This window comes from Aphanomyces invadans (genome assembly GCF_000520115.1).
Source record: "Aphanomyces invadans strain NJM9701 unplaced genomic scaffold supercont1.4, whole genome shotgun sequence".
Classification (NCBI taxonomy): Eukaryota; Oomycota; class Saprolegniomycetes; order Saprolegniales; family Verrucalvaceae; genus Aphanomyces; species Aphanomyces invadans.
Genome location: NW_008580149.1, coordinates 7,490 through 17,379, shown reverse-complemented (window position 1 = coordinate 17,379; position 9,890 = coordinate 7,490). Strand labels below are relative to the sequence as shown.

Below are 9,890 nucleotides of genomic sequence, written 5' to 3'. Positions count from 1 at the left end.
GACGTCAATCGTGCGAGTCAAATGGTTTTATTTGGTCGGTCAGCGGAGCTTTGTCGACGCTTGGTCGATTGTCCGTGATCGCATGCACAACGAAAAGGCTGACGACATGCGAGTTCTCTCGATTAGGCAGCGTGATGGTGGTCGTCGTGGTGGCTGCGACTACTACCAACAACGGTTGCCGCTGTCACTGCGGACGACGTGGTCGGGTCGAACCCGTCGAGCAACGTGCCGGCAAAAAGGAGGACGAAGAACACGCACTCGGCATTTTTCCCGACCACGTACGGGAGCACATAGTTTCGAATGCCGCCAAAGCCCAAGACCTTGATGGCGGCAGCCATAAACTGGCCATACCCCGCCGACACTTCGACGAGACTGCCGAGCCCCAAGAACGCTAGCGCCACCGCGCCAACGGTGGCCACCGCCTTCACCTTGGACTGCTTGATCTTTTGGAACGTTGCATCTTCCGAATCAAACGTGAGTGCTCCCAGCGATAGCAGAGACACTTGCAGCATGCCTGTGGTGGCGTACACAGCGCGCGTCGCGTGGTGCGTCGCAAACTCGCCCATGCCGAACAGCGACAACGCCGTTTGGAGGAACGGCACCATGGCAGAAGTAGACGTGGTATCATTCGTTGATATATTTTCGGAGAAAATTCGGACCACAGGAGTCAAATATTTCCCACCGTGACCGTGAATTTGCAACGATCGAGCCAAAAATCCCAGTATCAGTATCGTCAAATCTTGGCTCCTTTTGCCGTTTTTCCTAATAACTGGCGAGGGGGTGCCTGTAGAATTTCTCAATTTTCGTGCCAAACTGGCCAAATGTACCGATAAAAAATGCAGGGGTGGTAAAACCCAATCTTTAATTGCCAAATCGGGTTTAAGCTCAGACAATCGGGTTTTATATTAAAACCTCAAAAACCCTATTGCTGCCACCCTTGAAAAAGCGCGATATTGCATACACGGACATGTCGTATTATCCGGACATATTATCCGGTACATGAAGCGTTCCTGGCACCGCAGACTGCATCATGATGCGACGGCACGGATATGGGCAAGTCTGGAAGGAGAACCCGAAGCCGTTCTACTTCGGCCATGCCCCGTTGGCCTCCAGCGGGTGGCACAAGCTGTTGTTTCTGGCGTTGGCGATGATTGCCGTGTATGTGGTGCTCGATGGTATCGTGACGTTGGTCCTGTTTGCAACCCTCACGCACGAACAGTTGTCGCTCCCACCAGCACTCGCAGCACTGGAGACCGCGATTGCATCGGCCCCAGTGCACGTGGATAATGCAGAAATGCGGCACTTGAGCTACCTGAATGCAGTGTGCACGCACGAAAAAGACGCCGTGATCTCGTGGTCGTACAACAGCTCGACTGTCGATCGCGCGTTGGTGCTGACCCCCGAGACACCGACGCCGATCCTCGTTCGAGCGCTCTCGGATTGTCCTGACATTGATGTCTTCCTCCCGAGTTCGATTCGAGATCATGGGTACTGCGAGGACAGCATGGCGTACGTCAAGTACCTCCAGGCACGTGCGCTGCCCGAGTGGGTCGTCGACAGGACGTTTCTTCACGGCGGTACGTCTCCAGCGCCCCATCTTTCTCCCACCCAACGCCGTAGGCAAGTCATTCACGTACTTTGACTTGTGCCCGCGGTCCGCGATGCTCTTTTTGAACCACTACTGGCACGACCTGCCAACCCGGGCCGACTTTCCACCAGACAAGCCGGTCGTGCTCATGCCGAACGTCGAAATGTACGAGTTGAATGCGGACCAGTACCGCCGGCCAGACTACATCTTGGCCAAGACATGGGATGCGTACTCGCGGTTGACGCGGTGGGTGGACCGGCACAACGAGTCGTCGCAGGCGCTGCGGACCCACGGCGACACCAACCAGCGACTCCGACTGCCCAAAGTTCGCTACACGCAGCATACGTCGAGCGACCCGACGGCCCTCGTCGCGAAGCACGTGCCCAAATCGTTTCAGCACGTGTCGTTCGTGCACGCGAACGGCCGGAGTGTTCACAAAAGCACGTGCGCGATCCTGGACTGCTGGAAGGCGCGGCCAGACCTGCCGCCGCTCGTCGTGTTGGCCAAGGACGACAGATCCAAAGCGCATTACGAGTCGCTGTTTCCACAGCGCCAGGCAAATGTAGAGTATCGCCACGGCGCCGACATCGACCCGTCCGCGTTTGGCGAAATCCTGGCCGCTGCCCCCGTCATGCTGTGCCCGAGTGCGATGGAAGGGTGCGTCGTTGCCGTCGTGGCCACCGCGATTGAATTGTGGATGTAGGTTTGGCCATTACATCAACCAAGCGAGGGCGGCAGGAGCGCTCGTTGCCACCACGGACGGCCTTCCCATGCGCGAATTCGTCGACGCATCGAGCGGAGTCCTCGTCGACGCGGAACTGTTTAAACCGCCGGTGTGGAGCGCCGACTTTTGGAGCTTGGGCCAAGAAATGGGGCGCCACTACAAGGTCGCGCACCACTGGCGCGTCGGCACGGGCATGGAGTGGACAGTGTCTGGACGAGCGATCTGCGATGCCGTCGATAAGATTGTGGCCATGTCCCCGCGCGAACGACAGACCAAAGCGGCCGCGGGACGAATGCGGTACCTCCAGCAGCTCAAGTTTTTCAAGGCACAAATGCTGTCGTTCCTGACCGAGTTGCGAGCCGACGAGGAGCGCCGCATCCTCGGGGGGCAACCATCGCCGTCATGAAATGCTATTTAAATGGAACGACTGATTGATGTCGCGGACATCGCAGGTACCCGAGGAGGCTGTGCTCCTGAAAGTTTTGCCTGTGCCCATGCTCGAACATTTGTGGTGGATGCCTTCCAAAAGACCACATGCGTCTCTCGTAAGATCGAGTTGTCTATCCTGCGCCTCATCGTCATGCACGGTGTCTGCGTTGCCGCGAGAAGGCCGCGCGCGTGGCCCGTGAGGTTGTCGATATATGCATCGCGTTGTCGCTGACGAGGCGGGCTGGATGCGTGTTCCAGGCAAAGATAGCCAACGCAGTGTCGTTTTCACACTATCCCTGCTCTCCCTCGCTCCACAGTCCCTTCCTGATCGGGTCTTGGTCCTTCCGAGGACGTTCCAGCGCGCGATCGCCGCCGGCGTCTTGCCACGGTAGACAACTCCAGCACACGACCAGACGGGTTATGATGTGATGCAGGTTTACTGGAGATTTGTATGCAACGTGCCCACGACGCCTGTATCCTGCTGTTCGTCTGGCCTAGCCGGATATTTATCCGGATTCGCAATGTAGTTTCATGTAGGGGCATTGCAAGAGTTCGACGGGATGCGCGGCACCGCCACCGACGTGGCGACTGTGGCTACAGACAAGACGCTCCAGGAGCGCGATGGACTGATTCGAAATGGTTCGATGCCGATCTCGAATGGAGTGCCTCCGTCTGCGCCCAAGTACGAACAGGTGATGACGCCGAGTGAGGGCATTGTCCCTGCAAGCTCAGATCATCCTGGCGACGCACCGACAAGCGCCCCGCACGTCTCGGCCGACGAACAACAAGAACGCGAAGAAACGGCTGAAGACTTGATGCACGGGATCAACTCGTTCTGGGCTGTGGTATGGCCCGTGTGTGTGACCATGGTGATCGCGAGGTACGAATTTACATACGTCACGACGACGACATGCACGACTTGATTTCTTCTTGCGCGCAGCGTTGCCGTCGTGAATTGCCGGAGTCGCGCCCTTGAGCGTTCCATGGGGTCCTACCTCGTGTACAACGAAGTCCAGGGCGCAGATGCTGGGCAAGTTGTCGGGCATTCGCTCGTGAACGCGCTCGTCGTGATTGGGTTCGTGACCGGTCTCACGTTCTTCATGGCGCTTCTGTACAAGTTCAACTGCATGCGGGTACGTCCCGTGCGGCGCGTCGCGCGCGCTCATCGAGTGTGTAGATCTTAGTGGGGTACATTATGTTTTCGTCGTCGGCGATTCTCGGGTTTGTCGGCGGCCAGCTCGTCGACACCGTCAACGACACGTACCTCCACTGGCCCATCGACTGGGTATCGTTCTTGTTTATCATGGTGAATTTCTCGTTCGTGGGAGTCGTGGCGATCTTTTACCAAAAGGTATGTGTGGCTTGGATGGCTTTTTCAACGTGGGTCGCCGTGCGGCGGTCCCCGTCTGGTGTGTGCTTCTCTCGAGCCGTTGTGGCGGCGCCATGCCGATGAACGCGCGCTTGACGCGCCAGTTTCCGTGGCGGCGCGCCTCGCGGCGGCGGCATGGACAACCCTCGTCGGGTGGCGAGTGGTTTGGGTGGCTGGCGCGGTGCTTCCGTGCTAACGGGTGCGTGCAGGGCGTTGCCAAGTGGATTCAAAACACGTACCTCGTCTTGGTGTCGGTGATCCTGGCATGGCAGTTCTCCATGTGGCCCGAGTGGACGACGTGGATCTTTTGCATCATGTTTGCGTGCTACGATCTGTGCGCCGTCTTGACGCCATGCGGGCCGCTCAAAGTTCTGGTATTGTCGTCGTTGTCCGCTCTGGTGTGCCAATAATGCCGTCTCGGCATGTTCTAGATCAACCTCATCCAAGAAAAGCAGGCGCCGATGCCTGGGCTCCTCTACGAAGCCGAGGTCCGCGACGGCGTGGGCAATGCGGCGGCACACAATTCATCGGCCACTGCGCCCGCGCCGCGTCGCCCACCGACTTCATCGTCCGGTCCGTCGTCGGCAGCTCGACCGCCGCGCGAACCGCGACAGATCGATCCACCGCCGACGGCTGTGCCGCCGTCGCTCGATGGCGTCGACTTGACTGCGGTACGTGCAGACGGTGTCGTCGTGCGGTGACCGTGTGCGTAGCCGTTTGACGTGCACGACTGCGCGACCGAAGACGAGTTCAAGGCGCTGCTGTTTGCGTTCTATGCGCGGTATTCCCCCGACGACACGTGGAAAGTGGACCAAGTCGCGGCGCGATTCTTTGCCAACCAGCCGCGCATGTGGCCGTCCTTGTTTCACAAGTACATGGTGTGCAGCTGCGGCACCGACGGCGTGCCGTGCTCGGTCCAGATTGCGATCGATCTCCGCAACCAACAGCAGCGGCGCGACCACGATGACGATGACGACAAAACCATCAAGCTCGGGCTCGGCGACTTTATCTTTTACAGCGTCCTCGTCGGCCGCGCGGCCATTTTCGACTTTACCACGTGTGTGATTTGCTTTGTCTGTATTTTGATGGTACGCGTGGTGATGGGGTCGTTCGCGTCGTGTGCTCACGGTGGGGATGCGTGCGTAGGGACTGGGAGGCACACTCTTCTTGCTGTCGGTGCTCCACAAGGCGCTGCCGGCCCTCCCCATCTCGATCTTCCTCGCCACGGCATTCTACTTTTGGGCACGTTATACCCTCACCGCCTTTTGCACGTTTGTCACGAGCGTGCCGTCGGCGTTGTAAATGAAAAACATGGTGTTGTCGAGAGATGCGAGTGGCCAAACGAGTGGCGCGCGCCATGGAGTGTCGGCGGGACGACGCTTCCTGCTGCGCACAGTACTTGCTTGGTGCCGGCCCCGCCGCGTCGGCTAGAGTCGTCGAGGGGTGATCGCGCGGTCGACTCGTCCACTCACACCGATTTGGAACGCACACCAAATCGATCTGGCGAGCACTAACCAACGTCGGTGCACGTTGTCGAGATGTGCATGAAGGTGGCGCGTTGAAATGGCCGGTTCCGCATGCGACCCCGCCATTTCAGCGAGCAGCATGGCGTTGTGCCACTCGATCCGACGCGCACGTCAGGAAAAACACACACAGCCAACGAGCGGCGGGACGCCGTCGATCGACGACCTCATGCCCATTCTACACAGGCAGCGGCACCGCGCAACCAACGGGGCTGAGCCACCACTCAAACCAAACGGGTGTATTATGGACGGCATCCTCTATCTCGGCAACGTCACGCGTTCAACTTTTTCATCAAGTTCAGCGCGCTGCCGTTCTTGAACCATTCAATTTGTTCGTCGTTGAACGTGTGGTTGACAACGACATCAAACGCGTCGCCCGACGGCGGCGTCACGTGGAGCGTCAGCGGCTTCCCGGGCGCAAACGAGTCGAGGCCAACGATCGAAATCTTGTCGCGGCCTGAAATCTTGGCGTAGTCGCTCGGGGTCGCAAACGTGAGCGGGAGCATGCCTTGCTTCTTCAAGTTGGTTTCGTGGATGCGCGCAAACGACTTGACAATCACGGCGCGGCCGCCCAAGTGGCGCGGTTCCAGCGCCGCGTGCTCGCGCGACGACCCTTCGCCATAGTTTTCGTCGCCCACCACGACCCACGAAATGCCGGCCGCCTTGTACGCGCGCGCGACGGCCGGCACCTTGTCGTACGTGCCGTGAAACTGATGCAGCACGTGGTTCGTTTCGTCGTTCTCGGCGTTGACCGCGCCAATCAACATATTGTTGGAAATGTTGTCCAAGTGGCCGCGGTATTTCAACCACGGACCGGCCATCGAAATGTGGTCCGTTGTGCACTTGCCCTTGGCCTTGATCAAGACGGGCAAGTCGATAAAGTCCTTGCCGTCCCACGCGTCAAATGGCTCGAGCAGCGCCAACCGGTCCGACGTCGGGCTCACCTTGACCGTCAACGTAGAGCCGTCGGCGGGCGGCGGTTGAAAGGTGTCCTCGCCAGCGTCAAACCCGCGCGGCGGCAATTCCTTGCCATGGGGCGCGTCAAATTTGAACGGCTTGCCGTCGGGCGTCGTCAACGTGTCTGTTTCCGGGTCAAACGTGGTCGTGCCGGCAATCGAGCACACGGTCACTAGTTCCGGCGACGTCACAAACGCATGCGTTTCCGGGTTCCCGTCGGCGCGCTTGGCAAAGTTGCGGTTGTACGACGTCACAATCGAGTTCTTGACGCCATGAGGAACGTCCGTGCGGTTCCACTGACCAATGCACGGACCACATGCGTTCGCGAGCACGGTGCCGCCGGCTTCCAGAAACGTATCGAGGATGCCGTCGCGCGCAATCGTGGCGCGCACTTGTTCCGACCCGGGCGTGACGTAGTACGGGACCTTGAACGACAAGCCGGCCTTCTTGGCTTGCTGCGTCAAGTCGGCGCAGCGGCTCAAGTCTTCATACGACGAGTTCGTGCACGACCCAATCAACCCGGCCGACAACTTGGTCGGCCACCCGTGCTTTTCACTCGCTTCCTTCATGCCCTTGCCGGCCAAGTTGGCGCGGTCGGGCGTAAACGGACCGTTGAGCAACGGCTTCAACGTGTCCAAGTTGATCTCGATGATCTGGTCGTAGTGCGCACCGTCGTCGGCAACCAAGTTGGCTTTGAACGAGTCGGCAGCCGACGCCAAACCGGGGCGGCTCGTCGCATTCAAGTAGTCGGCCATGCGTTGGGTGTACGGGAACGTCGAGCACGTGGCGCCGATTTCGGCACCCATGTTGCAAATCGTGCCCATGCCCGTGCACGAAATCGATTCGACACCAGGGCCAAAGTATTCGACGATGGCGCCGGTCCCTCCCTTGACGGTCAAAATGTCGGCGACCTTCAAGATCACGTCCTTCGGCGACGTCCAGCCGCTCAACTTGCCAGTCAACTTGACCCCGATTACCTTGGGAGCCTTGAGTTCCCACGCCATGCCGGCCATCACGTCGACGGCATCAGCTCCACCCACACCAATGGCGCACATGCCGAGACCACCAGCGTTCACGGTGTGCGAGTCCGTTCCGATCATTAAACCACCAGGGAATGCGTAGTTTTCCAACACGATTTGATGGATGATACCAGACCCAGGGCGCCAAAAACCCATGCCGAACTTGGCGCCAGCAGACGCCAAAAAGTCGTACACTTCCTTGTTCACGTCTTTGGCCGTGTTCAAGTCGATGGTCGAGCCCTTTTCCGCCGTGATCAAGTGGTCGCAATGGATCGTGGTCGGCACGGCCGTCTTGGGAAGACCAGACGAGATGAATTGAAGCACGGCCATTTGGGCCGTCGCGTCTTGCATGGCAACGCGATCGGGGCGGAGCTTCAAGTACGTTTCGCCGCGTTTGGGGGTGCCGAAGTGGGGGTCGTCCAAGTGGCCGTAAATGATCTTTTCGGCCAACGTCAACGGGCGGTTCAACGTCTTGCGAATCACGCCGAGATTGTGTTCCATCTTGGCGTACGTTTCTTCAATCGTGGCGCTGCCTTTGGGGTCGAGCACGGACAACGGGGTCGTGGACGCCGCGCGCTACAACCATGCATCAGACACCTTACTCAGGTACTTTGTGCAATACCGTGGACGCGCGCGAGATGGCTTGCAGCCGGGGCGCAGAGCGAGACAACATCATCATGGTGGCGTGAGACCGACGCAGCAAATTTGACACTGCGCCACATCCACAACTGTCGAGGAAGATGGGGAAAATTTATATTCGCATTGTTTACAAATCCAAAGATATTTGGTTGCAAAATATCACAGGTACAATTAAAATAGCGCCATCAGCGGATAAGCACCACACAAAACGAAACGTTTCGGACGCGTTTAAAACACCGCCAAATTCTCTAGCGTCAACATGTAACGGTTAAGCGACGCGCGCTCGTCGTCGTCGAAACGCACCGGCGTCCAAGAGTCCCCTGCCGAGACGAGAGAGACACATGTCAAGTGGCTTTTTTATATATATATATCGGAACAAACAGTCTGTACGGACAATCGATATCGTGTGGGGAATGGACGTGGTATCCATGGATGGCAGGCAACACAAAACCGTGCCGACTCTGTGTTCGATCCGAACGTGTTTCGAACACGAGGGAAGTCTCCTTCTGATGAGGTGGCGGCGTGGTTGACAAGAATTTATATTTCACCAATCAAAATTACTCTTGTCGCTGATTGGTGGAATCAAGGCCCTTCAACATCCGAAGCCGCAGATTCCACAGTCGCCCGCATCCCGACGAACGAAGCGAACGCGTTCCTGCGTGATCCAGCATCCGCAACGAGGAAGTGGACTTGTTCCTGTGTGATTCTCGTGAAGAGCCGGGAGAGGAATGGGCCATGCATGCAACTGAAGCACGGTACGTGTACACGTTGTCTGTGTTGCCATGGACGAGGTGTTCAAACTTGTGCTGCACGTGCACACCGCTGCGAAAGTCGTGTCAGGTGGCAGCAATGTGCGTCAACTACAGATGAACCAGTCCACCTTAGGCAAACTAGAGTGATGAATGACCATCAGAAACGTACGTGCATGCACATCCTCTCGGGCAATACCGACGCCACCATGTCAGAAAATGTTCATGTAGTTGCGCCATTGTAAGCAAAGCCAATGTTGTTGGAAGCTCAATTACTATTCAACGTATGCATGCAAGAGCGACTGCAGAGCGAACGTACGATTATACTCTCTCAAAGATGTTCAGCCAAGATATCGACAAGGTCAGCTCAAAGCGTGGGAGCTTCAGTCCTGCAAACAAAATTCGCAACGTCGCTGATCGTGCTAACCTGCGGAGCGTGATGGACCTTCTACTTTAGCATGCGACGATGCAGCCTCAACCACTTCGCCGTAAACAAATGCCACAGCGTTTGCTTGAAAAAGGCAAACTCCAGGACATCGGTGATCATTATGGCACAAACGTCAACTGTCAAGTTAAAAAAAGATATAACATTGAGATTTTCACTAAAAGTCTGGAGCAGCAGGGTATCGATCCCTGTACCTCCCGCATGCGAAGCGGGCGCTCTACCATATGAGCTACAACCCCCAGGTGTTGCAAATAGCTCAGTGGTTAGAGCGTCTGTCTTGTAACCCGAAGGTCCCCGGTTCGATTCCGGGCATCCGCTATACTTTCCGACGGATTCAACCCCGTCACGCGCACCTGGAAAGAAGGAATGTCCGGATGAGGGGCCTCGCGTTCCGGTTAAAAAACACCTGTTCGCGACATTTCAGAAAAATCAAAAACCACCCCCCCCC

The 9,890-nt window shown here is 57.5% G+C and overlaps 4 protein-coding genes, 1 non-coding gene and 1 pseudogene across 7 annotated transcripts; 3 read left to right on the top strand and 3 right to left on the bottom strand.

The window, feature by feature from the left end:
- Positions 1–11: 11 nt before the first annotated feature.
- Positions 12–662, bottom strand: H310_02519 (hypothetical protein). Its single transcript, XM_008866053.1, has one exon. It carries the CDS (start codon positions 603–605, stop codon positions 123–125), a length of 483 nt encoding a protein of 160 aa, XP_008864275.1. The 5' UTR covers positions 606–662; the 3' UTR covers positions 12–122.
- Positions 663–997: 335 nt separating this feature from the next.
- Positions 998–2,858, top strand: H310_02518 (hypothetical protein). The gene is made up of 3 exons (XM_008866052.1): positions 998–1,577; positions 1,621–2,245; positions 2,292–2,858. The coding sequence occupies exons 1-3, from the start codon at positions 1,031–1,033 to the stop codon at positions 2,716–2,718; spliced, it is 1,599 nt and encodes a 532-aa protein (XP_008864274.1). The 5' UTR covers positions 998–1,030; the 3' UTR covers positions 2,719–2,858.
- Positions 2,859–3,291: 433 nt separating this feature from the next.
- H310_02517 lies at positions 3,292–5,504 on the top strand. Of its 2 annotated transcripts, XM_008866050.1 has the most exons (7): positions 3,292–3,621; positions 3,682–3,874; positions 3,919–4,092; positions 4,320–4,484; positions 4,542–4,781; positions 4,824–5,198; positions 5,257–5,504. In XM_008866050.1, exons 1-7 carry the CDS (start codon positions 3,302–3,304, stop codon positions 5,410–5,412), a joined length of 1,623 nt encoding a protein of 540 aa, XP_008864272.1. In that variant the 5' UTR covers positions 3,292–3,301; the 3' UTR covers positions 5,413–5,504. The 2 variants fall into 2 exon arrangements, with proteins under 2 accessions (XP_008864272.1, XP_008864273.1); XM_008866051.1 differs by having other exon boundaries at positions 3,919–4,484.
- A 262-nt stretch (positions 5,505–5,766) lies between these two features.
- On the bottom strand, positions 5,767–8,345 carry H310_02516 (aconitate hydratase, mitochondrial). Its single transcript, XM_008866049.1, has 2 exons — positions 8,232–8,345; positions 5,767–8,185 (listed from the first exon to the last, which is right to left on the bottom strand). Exons 1-2 carry the CDS (start codon positions 8,286–8,288, stop codon positions 5,906–5,908), a joined length of 2,337 nt encoding a protein of 778 aa, XP_008864271.1. The 5' UTR covers positions 8,289–8,345; the 3' UTR covers positions 5,767–5,905.
- A 1,263-nt stretch (positions 8,346–9,608) lies between these two features.
- H310_02515 lies at positions 9,609–9,681 on the bottom strand. Its single transcript has one exon. It is a non-coding gene; the product is annotated as a tRNA-Ala (tRNA).
- An 8-nt stretch (positions 9,682–9,689) lies between these two features.
- H310_02514 lies at positions 9,690–9,760 on the top strand (annotated as a pseudogene). The gene has a single exon. The product of its transcript is annotated as a tRNA-OTHER (tRNA).
- The last annotated feature ends 130 nt before the right edge of the window (positions 9,761–9,890 follow it).

Coding starts and splice junctions, on each gene's coding strand:
- H310_02517 (XM_008866050.1), top strand. CDS start 3,302: ATGCGCGGCACCGCCACCGACGTGGCGACTGTGGCTACAGACAAGACG. Junction 3,622..3,681: donor GTGACCATGGTGATCGCGAG/GTACGAATTTAC, acceptor TCTTGCGCGCAG/CGTTGCCGTCGTGAATTGCC. Junction 5,199..5,256: donor GCTTTGTCTGTATTTTGATG/GTACGCGTGGTG, acceptor ATGCGTGCGTAG/GGACTGGGAGGCACACTCTT.
- H310_02518 (XM_008866052.1), top strand. CDS start 1,031: ATGATGCGACGGCACGGATATGGGCAAGTCTGGAAGGAGAACCCGAAG. Junction 1,578..1,620: donor CAGGACGTTTCTTCACGGCG/GTACGTCTCCAG, acceptor CCAACGCCGTAG/GCAAGTCATTCACGTACTTT. Junction 2,246..2,291: donor TGCCCGAGTGCGATGGAAGG/GTGCGTCGTTGC, acceptor TTGTGGATGTAG/GTTTGGCCATTACATCAACC.
- H310_02519 (XM_008866053.1), bottom strand. CDS start 605: ATGGTGCCGTTCCTCCAAACGGCGTTGTCGCTGTTCGGCATGGGCGAG.
- H310_02516 (XM_008866049.1), bottom strand. CDS start 8,288: ATGATGATGTTGTCTCGCTCTGCGCCCCGGCTGCAAGCCATCTCGCGC. Junction 8,186..8,231: donor CCATCTCGCGCGCGTCCACG/GTATTGCACAAA, acceptor GCATGGTTGTAG/CGCGCGGCGTCCACGACCCC.